Source organism: Impatiens glandulifera, chromosome 5, assembly GCF_907164915.1.
Source record: "Impatiens glandulifera chromosome 5, dImpGla2.1, whole genome shotgun sequence".
Taxonomy (NCBI): Eukaryota; Viridiplantae; Streptophyta; class Magnoliopsida; order Ericales; family Balsaminaceae; genus Impatiens; species Impatiens glandulifera.
Window position 1 is genome coordinate 20,023,776 of NC_061866.1, and position 26,500 is coordinate 20,050,275.

The 26,500-nt window shown below is 33.7% G+C and overlaps 4 protein-coding genes across 6 annotated transcripts; 1 reads left to right on the forward strand and 3 right to left on the reverse strand.

Moving 5' to 3' along the window:
* Positions 1-9,587: 9,587 nt before the first annotated feature.
* On the reverse strand, positions 9,588-10,175 carry LOC124939110. The gene has a single exon (XM_047479621.1). The coding sequence runs from the start codon at positions 10,173-10,175 to the stop codon at positions 9,588-9,590; it is 588 nt and encodes a 195-aa protein (XP_047335577.1).
* Positions 10,176-10,203: 28 nt separating this feature from the next.
* On the reverse strand, positions 10,204-12,201 carry LOC124939111 (protein FAR-RED IMPAIRED RESPONSE 1-like). Its single transcript, XM_047479622.1, has 2 exons — positions 11,039-12,201; positions 10,204-10,957 (listed from the first exon to the last, which is right to left on the reverse strand). The coding sequence occupies exons 1-2, from the start codon at positions 12,199-12,201 to the stop codon at positions 10,204-10,206; spliced, it is 1,917 nt and encodes a 638-aa protein (XP_047335578.1).
* A 1,287-nt stretch (positions 12,202-13,488) lies between these two features.
* Positions 13,489-15,716, forward strand: LOC124938626 (probable E3 ubiquitin-protein ligase RHY1A). Of its 3 annotated transcripts, none has more exons than XM_047479099.1 (4): positions 13,489-13,630; positions 13,705-13,959; positions 14,048-14,241; positions 15,057-15,716. In XM_047479099.1, exons 2-4 carry the CDS (start codon positions 13,729-13,731, stop codon positions 15,478-15,480), a joined length of 849 nt encoding a protein of 282 aa, XP_047335055.1. In that variant the 5' UTR covers positions 13,489-13,630; positions 13,705-13,728; the 3' UTR covers positions 15,481-15,716. The 3 variants fall into 3 exon arrangements, with proteins under 3 accessions (XP_047335055.1, XP_047335056.1, XP_047335054.1); XM_047479100.1 differs by having other exon boundaries at positions 13,521-13,959; positions 15,057-15,101; positions 15,219-15,716; XM_047479098.1 differs by having other exon boundaries at positions 13,526-13,959.
* Positions 15,717-22,397: 6,681 nt separating this feature from the next.
* LOC124938783 (ubiquitin-40S ribosomal protein S27a-like) lies at positions 22,398-23,111 on the reverse strand. Its single transcript, XM_047479291.1, has one exon. It carries the CDS (start codon positions 23,036-23,038, stop codon positions 22,568-22,570), a length of 471 nt encoding a protein of 156 aa, XP_047335247.1. The 5' UTR covers positions 23,039-23,111; the 3' UTR covers positions 22,398-22,567.
* Positions 23,112-26,500: the final 3,389 nt, after the last annotated feature.

Genomic DNA, 26,500 nt, shown 5'->3' on the forward strand with positions numbered 1-26,500 from the left:
TAATTATTTTGACATTATGGTTTTATTTGTTCTTCATCCACTTGATCGTTCTAGAGCATAATGCTCCTATGAATATAGGTGAAATGATCACCATGTTAGGGTGATCATTCAGCTTTCGAATCACTAGATTTGGTTGAGTACGACCAAGTTCTATCTTTGAAAAATCAAAGATTTCGTCCGATGATGATTTAGTTTGTCGTGAAGAAGATGAAAAACTAGGGTCGAAAATATCATTGTTTGCTTCTTCGTTTGAGCACCAAGAAATCTTGAACGATGTCGTTCTTGTCCAAAGCGCAGACGCATGGGTCTTCTTTCAGCGTTCCATCAATGTTGTGCGTTTCCATTTGCGTTTGGGCTAACGATGTTGAAGCGCGTGTTAGTTAATATGATAGTTGTGTGGTTTGCTGTACTGATTTATCTTGATTTCGGTTGTAGAAGATTACGGCCTTTTTTCAGCTTTGAAGTTTATTTGAAATTGATTTTTCTTCACTCTTTTGCCTTTATTTCATCCTGAAAAATACATAAAATATTTTTAATAGACCATATTATTTATTGTCTTTTCATTTTATTTATTTTGCATATTTGGAGTTTTATAAACAATTATTTTGAGATAAAATGGATACAATTTTTATTTTCAAAGATTATTATTTTAGCTATAAAAATAATTTGGGATAAAATTATTATAACATTTATTTCAAATATTTTTTATTTTTGCCCACTATTTTAATTAATTGATATATATATATATATATATATATATATATATATATATATAATGATGCTTAATTTCAAAAGTGTGTCAGAATGTCAAGTCGATAGTTGTTGTTAATTTGGATATATATGTGAGAGTAAATGAATATTTGGGTTGGATTGTGGGTTGACCCGCCCATAAACTTAAACGGTTTAAAAATAAAATTAAAAATATTATATGTATGTTTCGAAACTTACAACATTAGAAAACAAGCACAACCCTTTAACCAACTAGACTAATAACACTTCATATTTTAAATTTAACACCAAATTTGATGAACGCGGGACATTTTAACAATATAAATATTTTTGAACTAACTAAAAAAAGAAAAAAAAAATATATATATATATATAAAATGATGCTTAATTTCAAAAGTATCCGGATTGGCAGATCGAGAGTGTAAAAGATGGTTGATTTTATCAAAATAAGTGTAAGGTCACATATTAGAGTTCGATTATTGGGGTGATAAAAGTGGAATGAAATGGACGGTTAGCCGAATTTAGAATAAAGAGGTCAGTTGTGTTGTAATAATAATAAAAAAGGAGATATAAAATAATATATATTATTTTATAAAAATGGTGTGGTCCCTTATGTGTTAAATGGGCTAGGGGGCATGTGTGATACTTGTCATTACTTCTTTTAACTTGGTAAAAATCTTTTACGGGAGTGAGAGTGAAGAAGAAAAGAGAAAAGCTAGAAAGAGAAAAAGAAGACTTGGTTTGACTTAGGGCGAAGCACTAACAAGGTATAGAAAATTTCACTCTTTTCTTAGTCTTAATTAAGCTACATTATCTGATGGTAATGATATGTGATTAAATGGGATTAAGAATACATTAGGAAATCTGAGATAAGGAGGTAGTGATAGGTATTGATAAAGGAAACATGTTGTAGTGTTTAGGCATTAGTTAGGAGAGCCGAAATGATAAAGAAATTATAAAATAGGGTTATCACTTAGGAAATGTGAATATATATATATATGATGATATGCCTTAGATTAAGTATAAATGCTAGGAATAATTGAAGACGTTGTAGATTTACGATTGTATAAGGGACTATATTTGAAGACAAATATGCATGTTTGAAATTATTGAAATAGTGAAAGATATTTGATAATATAACATACATAAAACATGAATGCTTGAGGTAGTTGAGATATTGGAGACATTTGATGATATGAGTTATTCGAAATATGAATGTTAAGATTATTTGAAGACAGTCATGCCTATATGTGAAGAATTTATTTATTACTATATATATGTGGTTATGGCTGAAATGATTTGAACTATACTCACATTTGAACTTTAAGGGCTTATGTCATTACACTGACATTTGAAATCTGTAAGGGCTTTTCCATTATGCTAACTTAAGGGCGTTGAGCCATCATGCTAATATATGGATCATTATAAGTGTTTATGCTGCAAAGCTAATAAATGAATATGTATTAATCTTGTGTTGTTAAGTTGATTGCTAGACTATTAAAGGTAAACTTTCAGAATAATGAAGTTAATTCATATAATTAACTTTGATTCCTAATTCATGATAAATTGTATTTATGTGTATGTTGTTGTTAAAGAAAATGGAGAAAAGAGGATTTTCTATTTGAGTTTTAGGAATAGAATTTCAAATGTATGTCTTACATGATGCATACCTTGTCTTCTTCATCATCATATATGTAACTTAATTTAGCTATTAATGCTTGTTATTTCCTACTGAGCACGGTTAGCTCATTCGAATTGGATGAATTCTTTTAGAAAGAGATCTGGAGTAGTCTAGAAGGATCAAAGTGACTGAAGCTAATTATATATATAAGTACTTATATATAGGTACTATTGATGAAGGCATATATATTCTACACTCTGTATTTTGTATTTTGTCACAAAAGTGTAATTTAAAACAAGGATATGATGTTTTATAATAATTAATATCCTAGATGAAGATATGGTATCATTAGCATCTTTTAAGAATATTATGAGATTGTCTTACTATTGTAATAGTATTTATGAATATAATGAATGATCTACTTTCGGCCTAGTATGTTATTATCAAAATTAAATGTATAACATGCGGCGACTGCAACGTTCAACATATGAATTGGGTTGGGACGTGATAGTAAAGTGGTATCAGAGCCTAAGGTTTCCCCAAACTGTTTAATTTAGATAAAGACTCTTCCACAAAATAGCCTTATTAAGCCTCATCTCTGACACGTAACAATAAACATAATGTTGATTTTAGGTATGGAGGGAAATGGAGAGTTTGTCAACCATTGAGATGGAAGAAGGAGACGTGATTCACAAGACGCCATGATGAGATTTAGAAAGATGGTCTCACCCTACTTTGAGTATGCAGTCGACCCTTTGAAAGCTGAGAAATGGGTGATGAATTGGAGAAGATATTCAAAGTACTTGACTGTAAAGACATATAGAAAGTGTGTTTTACCGCATTTCAATTACGCGACGATGAAAACGATAGGTGGAAAGTAGAGAAACTCGCTCACGAAAATGGCAGTATCACTTGGAAATATTCAAAGAAAAATTATACTTCAACGTATTTTCCATCGAGTGTTCGTCAACAAAGGAAATTGAGATTTTTGAGCTAAAGCAAGGAACTATGACAGTGTCAGAATATCGAACTAAATTCTTACACCTTTCAAAATTTTCCAAATCATGGACCGGTGGAGAAGAGGGTTAAAGCAACCAAGTTTGAACTGGGCTTATGGGAAGAGATTAGTGTGATCGTGACTCATTTTCAATTGAAAACATTCGGTGCGGTGGTGGATAAATCGTTACTAGAAAAAAGAGAATTGATTAAGGCGCAAAAGAGAACTATGAGAGTTCTAAAAACAGAGCAATGCCATCAATTTTCTAGGAAACCAAGATCCTAATTGGTCAAAGAGACCAACCCAAAGTCAACCAATAATTCAACAAGCTGAGATCTATCAAACCCCAAAATTCTACACCCCCAATGTGCACATTGTAAAAAGAACCATCAAATTAAGGATTGTTGTTGGATCACTTGAACTTGTTCTAATTGCGGATAACATGAACATCGCATAACAAGTTTCCCTCAAGACAAAGGAATGTTTGACGACCCGCCCACAAGAAGTTATAGGCCAATCGAGTTGGGGGAGTGGGGGGTAAATATAAATAATAGGACAACTCAATCGCTAAGAAGTCAGACACGAGTCTTTTTCAATGAGCAAAGAACAAGTGAATGCATTTAATGTTGTGGTTTCAGGTACAATTCTCATATCATATGTATATACTCTAGTATTGTTTGATTCGAGTGCGACATATTCATTTGTCTCTCAATCTTTTGTGAAAATTCATGGTTGGATTACATAACCTAGGGAATTTGATATCATTGTTGAAAACCCCATTAGGTGACAAGGTAGTTGCAAATTTACTTTGCAAAGCCCGTGATGTATGTATAGAGAATAATAAGGTTACCTATTGATCTTATCGTACTCGATATGTGTGGATTTAATGTCATATTGGGAATGAATTGGTTATCGAAAAATCTTGCTATAATTGATTGTCATAAGAAAAAAGGTGGTATTCCAAATTCCTGAACATCCTACATTCTTTTTCGTGGGTCGACGTATTATCACTCCACCCTGAATAATTTCAACATTAAAAGCGGAACGTATGATAAGGAAATGACGTCAATCCTACTGGGTAGTTCTTTGGGAATCCGAGAAGACGGCGAAATCTATAGAGGATGTACTTATTGTGAATGAATTTTATGATGTTTTTCCAAATGATCTATTAGGATTGCCCCTTAAATCGAGAAATAGAGTTTTCTATCGATATTGCGCTGGGGACTTCACCAGTAATGAAAACTCCATATCGTATGGCCATACAGAATTAAAAGAATTGCGCAAATAGTTGGAAGAATTTATTAGAAAATGGATATATTAGACCAAGTGTTTCTCTATGAGGAGTCTCAGAACTGTTTATAAAAAGAAGGATGGGACGATGCATATTTGTGTCGACTATAGAGGACTTAACAAAGTGACGAATATCCACTACCTAGAATTGATGATATGTTTGATCAACTAAAATGGGCTCACGTTTTTAGCAAAATTGATCTACGATCAGGCTATCATCAACTCAGGATCAAGTCGGTCGATATCTCTAAAAGTACTTTTAGAATAAGGTATGGAAATTATGAATACATAGTAATGTTATTTGGATTAAATAATGCACATGTGGATTTTATGGATCTAATGAATAGGGTGTTTAAATAATTCCTCGATAAATTTGTGATAGTATTTATCGACGATATATTGGTATATTCTAGAGATATGGAGGAGCACCAGAGTCATCTAAGATAATACTATAAGTTTTAAAAGAAATAAGTTATATGCTAAATTTTCTAAATGCAAGTTCTGGTTGGATAGCATATCATTTTGGGTCATATTATATCTAAAGAGGGAATATCTGTAGATCCAAAGAAAGTTGAAGCTGTACAAACATGACTCAGACCCTCTACGGTTACATCAATTCGTAGTTTTCTCGGTTTAGCTTGTTATTACAGAAAGTTTGTGAAGGGGTTTTCTGAACTAGCTCTCCCATTAACTAGTTTGACCAAAAAATGTGTGAAGTTTGAATGGTCTGAAGACTCTGAAAAGAGTTTTCAAGAATTGAAAAAACAGTTGATTTCAGCCCCGATGCTCTCTATTCCATCGGAGGATGAAAGTTTTAGTGTTTATTGTGATGCTTCATATAGTGGATTCGATTGGGTTGTGTTTTGATGCAAAAATATCATGTTATTTCTTATGCATCCCGACAACTAAAGCCACATGAGCAAAAATATCCTACTCATGATTTGGAACAAAGAGCAATTGTATTTGCTTTAAAGATTTGGCGATATTTCTTGTAGGGGCCTAAAGTGGAAATATTCACGGATCACAAGAGTTTGAAATATATATACACTCAAACCGAGTTAAACATGCATCAACGAAGATGGTTAGAACTCATTCAAGATTATAAATTTTCTATAAATTACCATCCCGGAAAGGCCAATGTGATCGTTGATGCTTTGAGTCGGAGTTAGTCAAGAGTAGAGTCTATTCATATTTCGAGCTTAATGATTCGTCCTACTCTAGTCGAAAAGGTTAAAAATGCTCAATAAGATGATTCATACTTATTGAATGTTAAAAGAGATTTAACAAAATGGGAAAATATCAAATTTCGATTGGATAATGATGGACTTCTATAGTTCCAAAATAGACTATTTATTCCGAATAATGAGACAGTGAAGAAAGAGGTACTAGAGGAAGCACATTACTCACGATATACTATTCATCTGGGTTAGCACGAAGATGTATCGAGATTTGAAAGAGAATTATTGGTAGAATAACATGAAAAGAGAAATAACTGATTTTGTTTCTCAATGTCTCACTTGTCAACAAGTAAAAATAGAACATCAAAGACCAGTAGGATTTTTATAGCCATTGCTGATTCTACAATGGAAATGGAAAGACATTTCTATGGACTTTGTTTCGGGACTACCGAAAATGAAAAGGGGAAATACTGGAGTATGGGTGATTGTTGATCGATTAACTAATTAGCGCATTTTTTGGCGGGTAACAACAGGACTTTCATTAGACAATCTATCACGATTATACCTAAAAGAGATTGTACGATTGCACGGTATTCCGTCGTCTATTGTTTCAGAGATAGTCGGTTTGTCTCTCACTTTTGGAAAAGTCTACACTAATGTTGGGGACAAAGCTAAATTTTAGCACTGCGTTTCACCCTTAGAGTGACGGTTAAACAGAAAGGATAAATCAAGTCATATAAGACATGCTTCGTGCATCCATCATCAATTTAAAAGGTTCATTAGATGATCATTTGCCTCTTATAGAGATTGCCTATAACAACAATTATCAATCTAGTATTCAGATGGCTCTTTATGAAGCATTATACAATCGGAGATGTCGTTCACCGATATGTTAGGACAAAGTGGGCGAGAGAAGGTGCATTGGGCCAGATATATTACAAGATAAAGTGCGTGTAATTAAAGAAAGATTACTTACCGCCCAAAGTAGGCAGAAAAGTTATGCCGACAATCGTAGAAAGATTTGGAATTTGGTGAAGGCGAGCATGTATTTCTCAAAGTATCATCGATGAGGGGAGTAATGAGATTTGGATCACGAGGAAAACAAAGTCCTCAATTTGTCGGGTCGTTCGAAATATTAAGGAAAATCAGGAAAGTTGCATATGAACTCGCATTATCGCCACAATTAGCTGGAGTTCATAATGTCTTTCATGTATCCATGTTGAAGAAATATATTCATAATACTAATCATGTTATCGAATATACCCGCTAAAGCTGGATAATGATCTAACATATGAGGAGAACCTTATTCGGATTGTGGATAAAAAAAACAAGTGCTTCGTCGTCGAACTATCTCTTATGTTAAACTTTTGTGGAGTAACCATTCTAAGAAAGAAGCCATATGGAAACTCGAAGATGAAGTAAGAAAGAAGTATCTTAAACTGTTTGAATCTGTAATTGTATAAAGTTTGGAGGACCAAACTTCTTTTAAGGATGTGTGATTGTAATAATAATAAAACAGAAGGAGATATAAAATAATATATATTATTTTTATAAAAAGAGTGTGGTCCACGATGTGTTAATGGGCCTAGGGGGCATGTGTGACACTTGTCATTACCTCTTTTGACTTGGTAAAAAATCTTTTACGGGAGTGGGAGTGAAGAAGAAAATAGAAAATCTAGAAAGAAAAAAAGAATACTTGGTTTGGCTTAAGGCAAATAAGCACTAACAAGATATGGAAAATTTCACTCTTTTCTTAGTCTTAATAAGCTACATTATTTGGTGTTAATGATAAGTGATTAAAGGGACTAAGAATAAATTAGGAAATCTGAGATAAGGAGGTAATGATAGGTATTGATAAAGGAATGCATGTTTAGTGTTTAGGCATTAGTTAGGAGAGGTGAAATGATAAAGAAATTATAAAATATGGTTAGCACTTAGGAAATGTGAAGATATATGATGATATGCCTTAGATTAAGTATAAATACTAGACATAGTTGAAGACGCTATAAATTTACGATTGTATAAGGACTATATTTGAAGAGAAATATGCATGTTTAAAATGATTGAAATAGTGAAGATATTTGAGGATATTACATGCATAAAACATGAATGCTTGAGGTAGTTGAAGATATTGGAGACATTTGATAATGAGTTTTAGAATAGAATTTCAAATGTATGTCTTACATGATGCATACCTTGTTTTTTTCATCATAATTTAAAACAAGGATATGATATTTTTTTAAGAATTAATAGCCTAGATGAAGATATGGTATCATTAATATCTTTTGAGAATATTGTGAGATTATCTTACTATTGTATTGGTATTTATGAATATAAATATATGATCTATTTTCGGCTTAGCATGTTATTATCAAAATTAAATGTATAACTTGCAGCGATTGCACGTTCAACATATGAATTTTGGTTTGGAACGTGACATGTATGTGAATGATATTTGTTAAAATTTGTAATGAAATTTGTGGATATGTAAATGAGAGAATTTTATTTTTATTTTAATATATTATTCGTGAATTATTAAGACTAAACATTGAAATACATATTATTATAAATCTTTTTAGTAATTTAATTTTTAATATTTTTATCCGTATAAATCGCACGGGAATCTTTTTAATTTAATTAATAAACTAATTATTTTAATTATTTATTTAATCATGATTGAACTTATATAAAGTTGTGAAAACTCATAACTTAATATAGTACATAAATTTATTTTTGTCTAGTGCTGCATAGTTCCACTTTGCAAGAATTTCAAATTGCCCCGAAATGACCTAGATGACCCGGTAAATACCAATTCGTTGGGTCTTTCGATCCATAGAAAGCCTCGAGGAGCTCAAATCCTCCTATATCTGTTGTTGGTCAATGAGTCGTTCTTCTTCAATCTACGATTCTCTACTAACAAAAAAAATTGTATGCATCATATCCGAGAAATTTATTGTTTCGGTCTAAAGAAGCAATATCAATAGATCATTATCAAACTACTTTATATTTATAAAAGGGAGCTGCTTTTCCCACCCCCTCCCATATTCCCACCCCCCTCCCTCACTCCTCAATCAACTCTAAAATGACTTATTATCCCTGCCACCTTTATATATTTACATTTCTTATTTTATTTATTTTACTTATTTTATTTTATTTAATTATTATGTTTTTTTATTAAATATAATTAATTAATTAATTTTTAATATTTTTTAACTTTATTTATTTAATTAAAAATACAAAATATTATTATTTTTATATTATAATTATTTAAAATATATTAAATATTAAAATGTGTACAAATTTAATAAAATATTTAATATTTTATTATATTAATTATATATATTTTTTAAATACTTATAAAAATCAATTTTTTTTATAAATAAAATTATCTAACAAATAAATAAAAATAAATAAGATAAAGTCTTTAATATATTATACACTAATAATTAGTGATAATGCATAATATTTTTAATAATATTTTTTATTAAATATTTTATATTTAACTTTTTAAAATATTTATTTTATATAAAATTATTATTTATTTTAATTAATTTATTATAATTTTATTATTAATATATAATATTTAAAATTAATTATATATCTTCTAGATTTTTTTATCTTTTAATTTCTTAATATTAAGTATTTTAACCCGGTTTCGGTTTAGAAAAGAGTACACATGTCATAAAAAAATACACCAAAGTAAATAAAAATTTAAAAATATAAATTCTAATAAAAATACACCAAAGTAAATAAAAATATAAAAATAAAAATTCTAATCGATATTTCCTCCAAATTCAGCACCGCCGTTAGGTCCTGTACCCGTTATTTCGTACCACAAATTAGCACGTGTTATATAACTAGTTGCCCATCCTTTAGCTTCGTCAGATGAATGATTACACCACCACATTGGAAAGGGTGGTACAGGATAATGAGGGTGTAAAAAAACTTGCACAAAGTGTTGGCCAACAAGGGCGATAGCTATTTCTCGGCGCTCTAGGTCTGGAACTGGAGGAGACCTTAATGGTAAGTGAGTAAAACAACTACAATTATTCTCACCAAATGTATGTAGTACAAGGTTGTACCTTGATGCGATGACAATTCCTAAAGTCATACAGTCCATCCAATACCTCTCAGGTGCCGGTTGCTCGAAATATTTTAATAAAACTAATAGATTATCTGCCATTTCCCGATCTGGATAAAGTTGATCATATTGACGCTTATTTTGTTGAATCTCCTCCATAAGATCATATCGTACTTGAATCCAACCTTCTTCACCATATCCGATTAGTGCGGCTATCGCCCTAAATCCACAGTGACCGTCAGGTTCAACGTCAACAATATGAGAAATATAAGGCTGCATAACCGTAGGTAATTTCTCAATGTAGGTATCACGGAAGGGTGAAACGGGGAGGGTGATCATGGGTCGACAGAGTATTGCGAACCCCCGACCCCCTCCCACGTCCTCTCTTTCGAGACGTTGCATTCGTTTGAGTGGCCCTAGAACTTGAAGTGGATATATCAACAAAAGAAGGTATGCGACGTTTGCTCTGCTCATCTTTTCCTGTAGGTCGACCTCTATGTTCTGTATTGTACGAAGGGGCTCGAACTGTACTTTGAGATGGATCCGCAATATTAAAAAATCGATCTATCATTTGCTCTCGCATTTGTGGATCCATCCCATCTAATATCTCAACAACTTTAGATGTCCTGTTAGCTCGTGCTCCGTCGTCATGGTATTCATGACCGTTCATAGACAACCTCCTCCAATGAGCGTTGATACTTTGTATTGGAATTGGAATGGAAAGGAAACGATAATGTGCAAGATCATGCTTGCAAGGCAATCCGTATATTGTTTTAATTGAACAGTTGCATTTGCCAGCTAGTTGGTGAGATGCTTCCTCGGCGCATTTCAGCTCAGCATTAATAAACTCCATTGCCTGTAGTGAAATTCGACACCTTACTTGATAAAAAATGTTGTCATGTAAATGTGTATGGCGTGGAATGTTGAGAGATCTCTCGAACGACTTTTGAATTTCCCCAAACTGATTTGTTAACATCTTATGTATTTTTATAAAAGATGTTTCCAGGGATGACATGGTATCCCCCAAATACATTTTAAGTCTCGCATGTGCCCCTTCCGCCCTGCAATAGAAAAATGCATTGTGTTTTAATAATGGTTGGAATTTAAATAGTACAATATTTAAAGTTAAAAAGTAACCACACCTTTGACTTGAATTACTCCCGAGGTGCATACATGTATCAATCCATGCTGAAACAAATCGCTCTTTGTAAGAGTGTAACCATGTCTCCCAAAGGTAATTTAGGGCACCCTGGAATCGTCTGTACTCCTCGCGCATGACTTTCCACTTATGATGGTAAGACCACTGTGTGGATGAATTAATGAGCGAGTGCCATGACGCATTAAACTTGTTCCACTTTAGACCAAGCATAGGCCTACATTTTTTCATTACGCACTGGTTTATGTGCCAAATACAGAGGATGTGACGTGCCGTAGGAAAACATATTTCAATGGCATTAATGAGCGCCATATCCCGATCGGAAACAAACACTGATGGCAACAATGTCCCCTTTTCAAGCATCCACTTTTTTAAGGTACCTAATGACCATGTTAGTTGCTCTTCCCTTTCATTGCTTAGATATGCGAACATAAGCGAGTAAGTTCGCATTGTGGATGTGATACCCACAACCTCCAATAGTGGTGACCGATACTCATTGGTCTTATATGTGGCATCAATGATCAACACGGATGGACAATTGACAAAAAGTAACAGACTTTTAGGGTGAACCCAAATAATATCCGTAATTTCATTGGTGTCTGGATTTGTACGGTAATCATGGAGGTAATTTTTTTTAATTAACTGCTCCAAGACATACTGGACTTGATTTAGGCCGGCCCGTTTGGCAGATTTATTTGTGAAAATGGCATTGTAAATGGTTTTGATCCCTGTAGTGTTTGACGGGTCTCTTTGTTTCAATATATTAAGAACTTCACGAGGTGCGGTGCTATTGGCCATGTCAAGCACAAACTGTAGCTCCATTGGTTTTAACCTAGACGGGTACTCATGACCATACATAGATTCTGCTAATTGATGGTTATGGAAACCACATACAACCCTTAAATGCCACATCACACCTTCTGGAGGTATTGGTACACCTCGCAGCTCGAATGGGCATTCACATTTTTTTGTCCCTGTATTCCTTTTAAAGGATTGCCCATCGACAAAATACCGTGGCAGTTTGTATTTTCCTCCTCTTTCACACATTAAATGACACTTTGGCAACTTACCGCCTTTTAAATTAGCAGATGTTTTAATCACTACCACAATACCATTTTCCAAACCAGCTCTTTTCGCCCAATTTATCATATCTTCTCTACTTTCAAATAACTATATAAAATAATAGTGAAAGAAATTTAGTTTTTTATATTAGTTTTGATTATAATTTTATAATTGATATTAATCTTTTCCAAAAATAAATAAGAAATATGCATAAAACAACGATAATAACTAACAAAAACAATTCGGGTGTAAAATCGCGATTGTTGTTGGAGATGCTCTCTCCACTAGGAACATCATTCTCAAATGACCAATTATCTGAAAATGGATCGAAATTGTGGTTATTCATGTTAAAAGTATATTTGATTCTTCTGTGTTGATTTATCAACAAAAACAAATTTTGTTATTTAGATTTGATTTTGTTAATTTAGGGCGGCGGTGAAGCGACTTATTATTAAAAATATTATGTTTGACTAATTATTAATATATAATATTATTAAGACTTATTATTAAAAATATTATGTTTGAATAATTATTAATATATAATATTATTAAATAAAATATCATGATTATATTAATTATTAATTATTATTTAATAGATAATTTTATTTATAAAAAATATTAATAATTATTAATATTATGTTTTGACTAATTATTAATATATAATATTATTAATTAAAATTAAAAATAATTATTAATATATAATATTATTAATTAAAATTAAAAATATTATGTTTGACTAATTATTAATATATAATATTATTAATTAAAATATTGTGATTAGACTAATTATTAATTATTATTTGATAAATAATTTTTGTAAGTATTTTAATATATATATATATATATATATATAATTAATATAATAAAATATTAAATATTTATATTTTATTAAATTATTATATATTTCAATATTTAATATATTTTAATTAATTATAATATAAAAATAATAATATTTTGTATTTTTAATTAAATAAATAAAGTTAAAAAAATATTAAAAATTAATTAATTAATTATATTTAATAAAAACACTCAATAATAAAATAAAATAAAATAAATAAAATAAATAAAATAAGAAATGTGTAAATATATAAAGGTGGTAGGGATAAATAAGTCATTTTAAAATTAATTAAGGAGTTAGGCGGGGAGTGGGAATATGGGAGGGGGTGGGAAAAGCAATTTGCTTATAAAATTATATATATATAATCTTCAAACCTGAAATATTTATAAAAACATTAACTTAAAAATCACTAAAATAAATAAAAAAATAATTTGTACAAGTTAAAAATAGAATGAAGTAGTAGAAATGGATAAGGGATTGATGATGATGATTATATCCTAATAAAGGGGAGAGCACCAACCGAAGATGATGATGATAAAAGAGAGCAGTCAGTCATTCTCTCTCTCTCTTACACGCGCGCACACACACACACGGACAGAAAGGAGAAAAAAGCGCCTTCCAAGTTTTTCTCTTTCTCCATACAGGACCTGTTACGATTTCCAGGAAGAAAAGTGAATTGTTCGTAGCTATTTCCCATTTCGCTGTCCTCTTTTGTATACCTATCTAGGGTTCTGACGTTTTCAATTCATTAGGTTCACCTAATCTTTGCGTGTTGCATGACGAGCGCTTCGGAGCTATTCTATAATCGAAGATCTCGAATCATCCGTAGCACTAACACCCTTGATTTACCGGATGATCTCTCACTCCAACGGACCATAAACGGAGGCCATCGTCGCCATCATGGAAACGGCCGGATCGATCGCGTTGTTGATCTCAACGGTGGTGTCGAGCCTTTTCGCCGTTCCACCCACTCTAGGGTTTCATCTCATCGGCCTTCCCTCCTTCAGGTAAAGCCTGTAAATTTTCCAATTTCTCGCTTCCTCGACCTGGAATCTTTGCCAATTCAGTAAATAACGTGATATTTTGTCTGACTAGGAACGAGAATCATTTCTAATAGATGAAGGTACTAGTCAATCTGCTTCAAGCATCATAGCCAATTCAGAGATCATTGGTGGAAATCGAGATAGGATGCGATATACAGGGAATAGTAGTAGACTTCCTGGAGCTGTATTACTTGCCAGGGAGAGGCTAGTTCAGAGGCTGAGGTCTGTGTCAGTATCTGGAAACAGGTCAATATACTTAACCCACCCACCCTTTAGGAAGCTAATTAACTAACTACAAGGCTTGCCAGATTGAAGTAATTAGAAATCAGAATACATAAACTATAATTTACCTCCCCTTCATAGCAATGGATTTATGATCATGTTCGGTTTTTAGTTATACATGTAGTTCATTTTGCTTCATGTACTTCTATAAATGGCTCAAATTGCTTCATGTACAACTTTAAGTTTTCAAATCATTTAACTCTTTAGTCATAATGATGGATTCAAATATTAATTTATTTGTAAAGGGTATATATCAAGAAGTCATATGAGTTAATAAATAAATTATGACAATTTGTAATTTGAGCCATTTTAAAAGTTTTGGAAGGAAAACGAGTCTATCGCAATTAGAGTTAACAACACGAGATTTTGGTGCAAGTTCAGAAAACAAATCTAGCTTCCTTCTTCTTTCTTTTTAAAGAAATTTTGAGTTCTATCTCAATTTCAATTTTCAATTGTTAAATTTTTAGTACCACATATGTAGTTGGGTCAGATCATTACCAATTGGAGTTGTAATTGTATCATGATCCTAATTTTTTGATAACACACATATATATAGTTCCTTTAGAAACTAAATGCATAATGAGTTTATGAAAGTTGTCCTAAATTCTATATCTTATACTTATGGTTTATTTTAACCCACTATGGTGGCTGTAGAAAGAGTCTTGCCAGGTTCAATTTCACTAAGAACTCTCTAAGTTGAAGTGGAAGTGGGGCGTGCCAACTTTTAAAATAATAATAATAAACTAACAAGCTGTACATTTATTTTGAATAACTTATAGGGAAACCAACCGGCTCTCATCTGGTGTAAACCACAATCAAGGCAGGTTAGCGGATGATTTAATGTTTCTCGATACATCAATTTTGGAGAATGAAATTTCTCGTGAATGGTCTGTACGTCCTTCGGTTCCTGATGTCCTATTTGTTGAAATGCAAACAAAAAGAAGACCGGAAGGACTATCGATAGAGGCCCTGTGCAAATTGCAATCGGAGGTCTTCACAATGAGCGAAAACTGCACGGAAGATGAAAAGTGGACAGCATTTCGAGAATGTAGTATATGTTTGGAAACTTTTATTGACGGGGAAGAGCTAACACGTTTGCCTTGTGGCCATAGGTTTCACACTTGCTGCTTGTATCCATGGATTACAACTTGTGGGGATTGCCCGAATTGTCGGGCAGGGGTAGTGAAGTCTTTTACAGATTAACATGAGCATAAAGAAGGACTATTATTAATTTTGAAGTAGGTTTTTGGCATGATGATAAATAATACAGGTTTTTGAGGTGACCCTTAATAGCTCTGTTACTGTATCTATTTATTAATAACAAGAGTTATAAACTGACTTTGAGTTTTTTTTTTCTCTCTTTTGCAAACAATTGTTTTTTAAAATGTATGAGAATTGAAACAATTGGATATCCTTAACTCATCAGGTGCTTTGTAGAATTTGAGATTTAGCATGTTTCATCTGTGCTAGATATGTCTATAATCTATTTGAAAACACTCCATAAATATTATTGAAACACTTTTTAGTGTCAAATATATACATATTCTGAAATATAATATAATTTAACTACAGCTATATTTATAAACTTATTTGCTTGCTATATTCATCTTCAAAATGAATTCATGATTAAAATTGTGATTTTAAAATAAATGAATTTTGTTGTTTGATTAAGAAAAATGGTTCAGGTTGACTATTAGAGTAAAGAAGGGGAGATAGAGGATGATATAAAACAAGGGAAATTTGATAATATGACCCTAAAAACTAAGCTATTTTGAAATATAACCTTACTAATTTAGTTTTTGTTTTTTAACTTTTTTTTATAAATTTTTCCAATTTTACCCCTCAATAACCTTTTCATTTTTTTTTATTTTTTTTTCTTTTTTCTTTTCTTTTTTCTTTTTTCTTTTTCTTTTTTCTTTCTTTTCTTTTCTTCTTCCCCCGCTTTCCCTTTCCCCCGACCCGTGTTGCACTCCCCCCTCCCCAGACCCTTCTTCTTCCCTTCCATTCTTCTTCTTCCCTTCCGTTGCACTCCGCCGATGTTCGCCAAGAAGCCCAACCCTTCCAGCCAGCCTCTTCGTCGATCGCCAAGCCGAACTTCCAGCCAACGACGATCGCCAAACCTCGGACGATTCTAGCCCAACGATTTGAGGTTAGTTTAGGTTTATTGTTTAGGTTTATTATTTAGGTAATCTTAGTTTAGTTTAGGTTTATTGTTTTAAATGCTGAGAATGCTGAGATTGATATAGTTTGAAATGTTGAGAATGTTTGTGAATGGTTTGTGAATATTTGCTTTGCATGTTTTGATTAGGGTTTTAGGGTTTTAGTTTATTATGAATGCTGAGAATGAATGCTGAGAATGGTATATTTGATTAGGGTTTTAGTTTAGGTTTAGGGCTTGGCGTGGGGGTTGGGCGTGGGGCGTGGGGCGTGGGGCGTGGGCGTGGGGGTGGGGGTGGGGCGTGAGGCGTGGGGGTTGGGCGTGGGGCGTAGGGCGTTGGGAGTGGGGGTTCGTCGTGGGGCGTAGGGCTTGGGCGTGGGGCGTGGGGCTTGGGTGTGGGGCTTGGGGCGTGGGGCGTGGGTCTTGGGCGTGGCCCTTGGGCGTGGGGCGTGGGTCTTGGGCGTGGGGCGTGGGTCTTGGGCGTGGGCGTGGCCCTTGGGCGTGGGTCTTGGGCGTGGGGCGTGGGTCTTGGGCGTGGGGTGTGGGTCTTGGGTGTGGGCGTGGCCCTTGGGCGTGGGGCGTGGGTCTTGAGCGTGGGGCGTGGGTCTTGGGCGTGGGGCGTGGGTCTTGAGCGTGGGGCGTGGGTCTTGGGCGTGGGTCTTGGGTCTTGGCGTGGGGTCACGCAATATGTAAAACTAATTAATAAGTTTCTTAATAAGTGAGGATAGTTTAGTTGGGAGAATGTCAGACTGAAGATCTAAAGGTCAGGTGTTCGATCCACCTTCGCTGTAAAAGTTTTTTTTTTCTATTGGAAATTTTTTAAACTTTTTTTTCTATTGGAAATTTTTTAAACAGAGTGATGATATATATAAACATTGAAATGATTTTGATATGTATGAATTATTCTTTCAAAATGGTTGTGTGTACAACATTGAAATGATTTTGATATGTATGAATATTCTTTCAAAATGGTTGTGTGTACAATTTTTCTTGGGCCAATACTCTAGAATTGTTTACGCTCATACTTATTTCGCTAATATTGTGGCTCATGGTGGTTGGGATGATTGGGACCACATCAGTAACAAGTAACAAGAACAAGTATACATCTTTAATATACAAATCTTAAACATTCATGTACTTTTGATGCATATTATATTAATTGTTGAATTTTCTATATAGGACTGTCTTTTTCGGGGTGTACAAGTGTTATGGGCCTGGGGCGAATAATTAATTCAATTTCATTATTTGTTGTGTAGTAATTTATTTGTTTCATTGATTCTTTCATAGATGTTGAATTAGTATAAATAGAAATGAATGGTGTTTGTGTGACTTATAAAAATTACATTATAATCTTCTCAAAGTCATTCAAATAGAAAATTATTAAACAAGCCATTTGAATAATTAGTTTCTAAGTTTCAAACCTATTTCTTTTGTCTATGTTTTGGTTAATGATGAATTTTGTTTATATTACGCACTTGTTGTTTTCCTTTGGGCAAAAAACAACTTATTTGTTGTTTTGTGCTCTCAATAATTTTAAGTAAACAATCTTTATATATACAAAAAAATACAAGATTTATAAAATATAAACGAAAGAATTGAGATTCCTTTTCAATAATAAGAATGTATGTATAATATACATGATTTGCACAATCCCATCAGTGAATTCAATTTACAAATTGTTGAGAGAAAGAGACAACTGAGAAAATAAGTACCTGACTTACTTATAATCCCACCCTTCCATTACACACTGGAGGCTTTTCTCAAGTGCAGCAAATAGTACAACATATATATTACACAACAATTAGTAATTTGTTCAAATTTCTACTTCATAAAGCTCCATTTTGTGCTGCAAGTACAACAACAAAGCTCCATAACTGACCCTCAATTGCACACTGTAATACCTCTTTCTTTTTGCAAAAATCAGAAGACTTTGTACATTTGCTGATGTTACATAGATATGTATAATAAAAGTTGTTATAGTCGATTAATGCAAGCACAAAAACAAGAATATAGATTTAGCAAGGTTCATTCTAGATTAAGATTACCTTCTTAGCTCATATTAGAAACTTAAGTTCACATTCGAGATAATGAGAATGTTGGGTATTTTTCCTATTTTCAATTTTAATTTTGTAAGTTCTGCTTCGTTGTTTCATTAATTATAAAGTAAAAGGCAAAGAAAAAAAAAACTTTTATAGTGAAGGTGGATCGAACACCTGACCTTTAGATCTTCAGTCTAACATTCTCCCAACTAAGCTATCCTCACTTATTAAGAAACTTATTAATTAGTTTTACATATTGCGTGACCCCACGCCCAAGACCCAAGACCCACGCCCCACGCTCAAGACCCACGCCCAAGGGTCACGCCCCACGCCCAAGACCCACGCCCACGCCCAAGACCCACGCCCCACGCCCAAGACCCACGCCCAAGACCCACGCCCCACGCCCAAGCCCCACGCCCTACGGCCTACGCCCAAGCCCTACGCCCCATGACGAACCCCCACTCCCAACGCCCTACGCCCCACGCCAACTCCCACGCCCCACCCCCACGCCCCAAGCCCCACGCCCAACCCCCACGCCTCAGCATTCATTCTCAGCATTCATAATAAACTAAAACCCTAAAACCCTAATCAAAACATGCAAAACAAATATTCACAAACCATTCATAAACATTCTCAGCATTTCAAACTATATCAATCTTAGCATTCTCAGCATTCTCAGCATTTCAAACAGTAAACCTAAACTAAACTAAGATTACCTAAACAATAAACCTAAATAATAAACCTAAACTAACCTCAAATCGTCCGTTGGCTGGAAGTTCGGCTTGGCGATCGACGAAGAGGCTGGCTGGAAGGGTTGGGCTTCTTGGCGAACGTCGGCGGAGCTTGGCGTCGGAGAAACGGAAGCTGACGGGGGAAGAAGGGGACCTGGGGAGGGAGGTGACGGAGAAGAAGAACGGAAGGGAAGAAGGCTGGATGGAAGTGCAATCGGTCGTCGGGGGAAGGAAAGGGAGAAAGGGGAAAGCGGGGGAAAAGAAGAAAAGAAAAGAAAAGAAAAGAAAGAAAAAGAAGAAAAAAAGAAAAAAAAAAGAAAAAAAAAGAAAAAAATAAAAAGGTTATTGAGGGGTAAAATTGGAAAAATTTATAAAAAAAAGGTTAAAAAACAAAAACTAAATTAGTAAGGTTAAATTTCAAAATACTCATATTTTTAGGGTCATATTGTCAAATTTCCCTAAAACAAAAGGGAAAATTGATGAAATGACCCTAAAAAACTATTAAATGTGTTATTTGACCTATGTAAATTTAATTGCACAAATGATCACTTCAAAATATTATGTCGAAATTATTTTTGTCGCGTAATGCGAAAGACATGATCGTCTCGCGAAGGAAAAACATGTGAAAAGTCCAGAATGATCGTGCCTTCGCGTGACGATCGTGCTTTTCGCGTTACGCGACGGGGTAATTTCACAGACTTTCCCTTCGCGTGATGATTATGCCCTTCGCTTTACACGACCGGGGTAATTTCGTCAGAATATTTTGAAGTGGACATTTGCCCAATTAAATTTATGCGCAGCAGCGCATTTAAGATGTTTTTTGGATCATTTCGTCAAATTTTCTATATAAAAACTTGTTTGATATAAAATAATTTTTATTTTTTAAAATAGAAACAAATATTGTTTAATGGGAAGAAACTATATTTATTACAAATTTTTAAATTTATCCACAACTTACTTACAAATCTATTATTGTATTCATGATTTTGTAATTGTGTTATATTTATCTAATCCAAAACTACTTGACAAACTACATTTATAAAATTAAAAACAATTTAAAAATATAATCTTTTCTTGTTTCAATCTTAAGATTGAATCATATCTTCATAAATATAAAATCCATACACAACTAAACAAGGTCATATGATCATTCTTGTTTTTGATGATCATCTTATCCAAATGGATGATGATACCAAATTTGTTACATTTGCTTATTCAAATTACTTAATACATTTGCTCATTCCCATTACTTCGGTAATAACATATTTTATTAAAATAGGAGGAAGGCACATATTTGTTAAACGATGTAGATTAAAAAAACTTATGCAGATGACATAATAAAAAATTAACATTTAATACATATTTTTGAAGAAATTATTTAATATAAAAAAGTGGATAAAATATATAATATAATTATTTTATAATATAAAACATTATAAAAATTCAAATAATTTAATGAAAAATACATTAACGATAATATGCATAATAAAAAAACAAAATACAAGAAAATAATAATAAAAGAATAAAGTAATTTTAATTATTAAACATAATTAAATATATAACTTCAATAATATATTCTTTATAATAATTTTTAATTTAACTTTTCAAAACATTATATTTTATATATTTCAATATTCTTAAATAACATATTATATAAAAAGAAAATGATCATTTTTTCATAGATGAACATTATATAAGATCGAATAAAAAAAATTAAAACTAAATAGAGAACTAAAGTAAAAAAAATTATAGTCTTAAAATATGCGGTTTGATCAGCGGTTCAACCGGTCCGACTGCGAAACGGTTGAATGAGCAGTCCGACTTATGACTTCTATACGGTTACTTTTTGAACCGGTCGGATCGTACGATTCGACCGAAAATTCAAACCAAAAATTTCCGGTGGGAAAGGTTATCCCTTATTCTATTCGATATGTTCTACTTCTATTCTCCTCCTCTATAGGGACCTCGTCTCTGATCGTTTCCGCATCAAGAAGACTGCATCTTCTCCTCTTGGACTTTATGTGTCGCCATCTCTGTAGCATCTTCACCGTTCTCAGGAGGTAGCTGAAATTCCAAGCTAATCTACTCAATTTGTCACTCTTATCTCCGTAAACATCTTGAATATGAATGTACAGCCTATGATTGGCTTATTTCCAAAGCTTAGATTCTTATTTTACTTATTTCCCTTACTTCGGTTGCGTGAACAATCTATACATGTCTTTAACTTGTTTATTCCAACTGAAATTGTGCTCACTTCTGTCGGTCGTCCATTTCAGCTTCGGATTTCCGCTTATAATCACAATTTAAACAAGTACAAAATAATGATTCCACAAGGTTATATAGTTTCATCTTTTTTAGAATAAATTTAGTGACAACGTTTAACCCTCAAAAAATCTTCAAATGGTTATTGCCCATTAAGTGTTGAATGAGGTTCAAATGAAAGTGAGCAAATGATAGAGATGGGAAGAAAAAGAAAGACGTCATGTGAACTGTGATGGTGTAGATTAAGGTTGAAGAGTAACCATGGTTAAATTAAGAAATGAGAGGTTTATCATTCATATAGTCGATAATAATAACGTATTTTCTCTGTTATTTATTATCTTCAAATAATATAAAAATTAAAATCCGATTCAACCAGTGATTCAATCGGTTGAACTAATCGGACCAAAGTTCGCCCAAAACACTGAGTTGATAACCAAAACGATTTCAGAACAATGAAAAAACCATAATAAATCAAAACAATGAAAAACCTTAATAAATCAAAAAAATTATATTGAATTCACACTTAAAATCAACAACAATGCTGATAAACCCATTAAGATGGGGGTATAAAGAAGAAACATTTTTTCCTAAATAATCAAATGTCTCATAACTGGAGTCATTTGGGAGTGATTCTAGTTTCTTAGAAAGAATAAACACAAATTTCTAACCAAGAAAATAAATCAATAAAATCCCTAAAATATAATGTAGGCACTATAACATTGTATAAGAGACAATTGCCACCAGATATTTGAGCAAAAAGAAATAGGAATCAAAACCTAAAGTATGAAAAAAGACCAGATTAAAAGCAATCAAAAACACACTTATCTTGGATTTGAAAATATCTCAAACTATAGGAAAATGATGACTAAATAAAATAATCATTGAAGTTAGTTCTCTTCTCCCCTGTAATGTGAATTCTAAAACGCCAAAACAGACAAATTGCATAGGTGTACTATGAACCCAAGATAGTTCCTTTTCCATTACAAAATTCTCATATAGTTGATGATAGGAAAAAACTAAGTTCAGAAGCCAGTATCATTGAAGAACAGTAATAGAAAACAGATTGAAAAGTTGCATTAAAAGAAAGTTGATTAATGAATTCAGTCGCCACCTGCCTTCTGATAAACATAGGTGAGTCCACACTTACCGCAGTAATGACGGTCGAAATGATTTGCCATGAACGTTCCGGCGCCGCATTCAGCGTTTGGACACTCCTTTCGGAGCTTTGTCACTTTCCCAGCATCATCCACCTTATAGAATTGGAGAATAGAGAGCTTCACCTTCTTCTTCTTGTGCTTGAGCTTCTTTGGCTTCGTGTAGGTCTTCTTCTTCCTCTTCTTCGCACCACCACGAAGGCGGAGAACCAGATGAAGTGTCGATTCTTTCTGGATATTGTAGTCGGCTAGGGTTCGACCGTCTTCAAGCTGCTTTCCAGCGAAGATCAGGCGCTGCTGATCCGGCGGAATACCTTCCTTGTCCTGAATCTTTGCCTTTACATTGTCGATGGTGTCTGATGACTCGACCTCAAGGGTTATGGTCTTCCCTGTAAGGGTTTTCACGAATATCTGCATCTTCGCTCTCTTTCTCTCTCTCAGCCTCCGGGGAGTATCAGCAAAGCACGACGGCTGGAGGGAGAGACAGAACTGAAGAGTGTTATTTAGGTTAGAAAGCTCATAACTGGGCTTCGGATTTAAGCCCAAACCTGCTCTCTCTCACAGCATCTTCAACAATGTAAAAATTTCTAAATTAAAAGAGAACTAAAATATTTATTTTTTTCAAAATAAAAACTTTCATTAATAATAAATATATGAAATTAGTTAATAAATAATACAAAATAAAAATACCTAAATATTAAAGAATAATAATTTATAAAATTAAAATTCTCAATAAAGAAGATTTAACGATCATCATTGGTTGAGATTCACTTCAAGAACGAACTCATTTGATTTTTTAAACGATGAGGGTTGAATTAAAGCAACTCGAACGAACTAATAAAATAGTGTCGGAATATCTTACCAAATATTTTGAGCATTAATTTAAATTATTTTTAGCTGAAGGGTTGTTAAGCAACGTCGGAAAATGTCCTGCCAAATAATAGTTGATTATCTACGTATATAGTCAAAATAGTAAAAAAAACGTACAAATCGAGAGTACATTCATATAAAAAATCAAATAAGTTATTATTGAAAATATGAAAAATAACTCAAGATCTAATAATTTTGTCTCTTTTGCTGCTAAAAAGGGTGATAGGATCGGTGACAACAATAAAATGGGAGTTGAATATTGTAGTGCTGATTTTCACTTTCAATGCGATTTTAATCCTGTTAGAGATTGAAAATCTATTTTTATTCTTTGACAAATCGTAGCAAACTCTTGAACGGTTTCAAGTGTGGAAAGTGTTTGCTAGATTTGAAGCGGCAGATAAAAGTGATAGGATCGACGTAATCGATAGAGACGGGGGTCTGGCTAGGGGCGGAGCCAAGTGCAAGCTGGCCCGGGCTGTAGCCCGGGGAGCCTTATGTATTTTATCAATAACGACGGTAAATCACCGTCGTTATTGGTTATTTTCCGTCGCTAAAAAGTTATTTTTCGTCGCTAAAAGGCATTGGTGACAGCAAACTATAAAACTAGCCCGGATAGATTTTTTTAATAAAAAATTAGCCCGGGTAGGTTTCAAATCCTGACTTCGCCCCTGGGTCTGGCTATTGATGACGGCTTCGGGAAAATGGTTTGATAGAAATCCTGTTAAGGATTTAAATCACTTTCTATTCTACACAAACCCTTGCAAACTCTTGAACGATTCAAGTGCGGAAACGTTTGCTCAGGTTTGAAGCTAAGAACCGAAGAATGAGAAGATGACAGAATGAAAATGATACAGCAGTTTGTTTATGGATGTTCGGAGCAAACTCTCCTACGTCACCCCTTATTCCATCCACCAGAATGATTCACTATACGTTTCTTAGAATCAAATACAGTTGCACGATTAGCTCGCTATTGAGCAGAACAGACTCTGTTCAACTTACAATATGATGAAGTATATCACTCAGCTAAAACAATGCTTTGATTCTAACTATCTCTTGATAAACACATAGTAAAGCAAGAAAGCAGCTCTTTTGTATATCAGTTTTGTATATTCGTGTATGATTCTCTGAGTATCGATAGATCGATGATTCATCCGTGGTCCTTGAAGATCTTTAAATAGAGAGTAGGTACCAACGGTCGAATCTTCCATAATGACACGTGGCGAGCTTCTATTGGAACGCCTCCAAAGTACACATCAGACTTTGAGCACCAGAATCGTGGCCGTACCAATCTGGTAGTGCGCCAAATATTCTTCTAGGATATTCCTACAAGAAACAAGTAGTGGGAAGAATATTTTCTTATGTGGCATTAATCAATTGGTTGCAACTGGCTGTCGTACTGATCTTCACTGGAAAGTGGAGTAGGAGTATGTACAACTAGTTGATTGTGGGTAGACGGATGCTAGCTTCAAGCAACTACTTAAGCATGGCATTAGACATTTTTCACTTAGACGACCTCGTCTAATGAAATTAGACGCCCCCGTCTAATAGCAGGATCCATTAGACCACCTGGTCTAATGGGATTAGACGACACGTTTAATTACGGTTCCCTTCAGACTAATCTGTTGCAACACTACTGTTGGAAACTCTGATGTTGGCGCAACCCAACTGTTGGCACAACACTACTGTTTGGCTACACAGTTGTTAGCGCTTCTTCATATTGCTGTTAGCGCAAGGTTGCTACCAACACTTCTTCAGACTACTGTTAGCGTAAGGCTGCTGTCAGCGTTTCTTCAGACTGCTGCTTGAACAAGCCTCCTACCAGCGCTTCTTCAGACTACTGTTGGAGCAAGGCTGTTGTCAGCGCTTCTTCAACACTATTGTTAGCACAAGGCTTTTGTCAGCGCTTCTTCAACTCTGTTGTTGAGACAATGCTGCTGCTAGCGCTTCTTTAACTCTGCTATTGAAGCAATTCTGTTGCCAAAATGTTGAAATCAACTCTACTGTTGACAACCCTACTGCCAACGCCTATTCAGTTTACCTGCGCATTAAACATTTGCAGAACTTAGTTTTATTCATTTATCAACACATCGTCAAAACTATGTCGTATTGATTTTAATTATCCTAAGTTAATTTTAATCAATTAAATCGTTTTTCATATTTCAACTTAATTAAAGATTTCTTATTTAATCTTAATTTAATAATTTCCCCCATTTTTATTTCTTTAACTTAATATAACAATTTCCCCCTTTTAGATGATGTTAAAACTAAGTTATAAACACATGAAACTAAGGGTAAATTTATATATATAAATAAGAATAAACAAAATATTCATAGTGTAAAAAGAAAATTCCCCCCTTTTTAATTTCTTCATTTGAGTAGCTTGAGCCTTCAACTGGCTTCCTTGTCCTTCTACCTTCCTCCTCGTTCAGCCTTCCCCCTTAAAAGTTCCCCCTTCCTCCTCGTCCATGCTTCCCCTACTTGATCTACCTCTTATACCAGTTTCCCCCCTTTTTAACATCAGCATCTTCTATACGATTATCTGCTGCATGCTTGAGGAAGTCTATTACTTCGGCAATTTACATACTGATAATATCAATCTTCGCGGAAAGATCCCTTTTACTCTACTTCATGTCAGTAGGGTATTCCCCTACTGATCTTTACCAAGACTTGTATGTTTTTGAAAATCTATTGTTTACCCGTTATCACACATCTGACTTATACTAATCAAGTTATAACATAAATTTTCTACTAACAGTACGTTATTAATAGTAAGGTTACTGTGTACAATCTTACCCTAACCCACAATTTTACCTTTACTATTATCACCGAATATGATTTTCGGTCCTGTGCATTTAGTTATGTCTGTTAGCAGCCGGTTGTTTCTTGTCATGTGCCATGAGCAACCACTATCCAAATACCAAATAGATTCTTTCAGGAAGCTGTCCTGATTTACCTACACATATATACATTTACAACTTTGATACCCATATTCATTTGGGTTCATGGTTA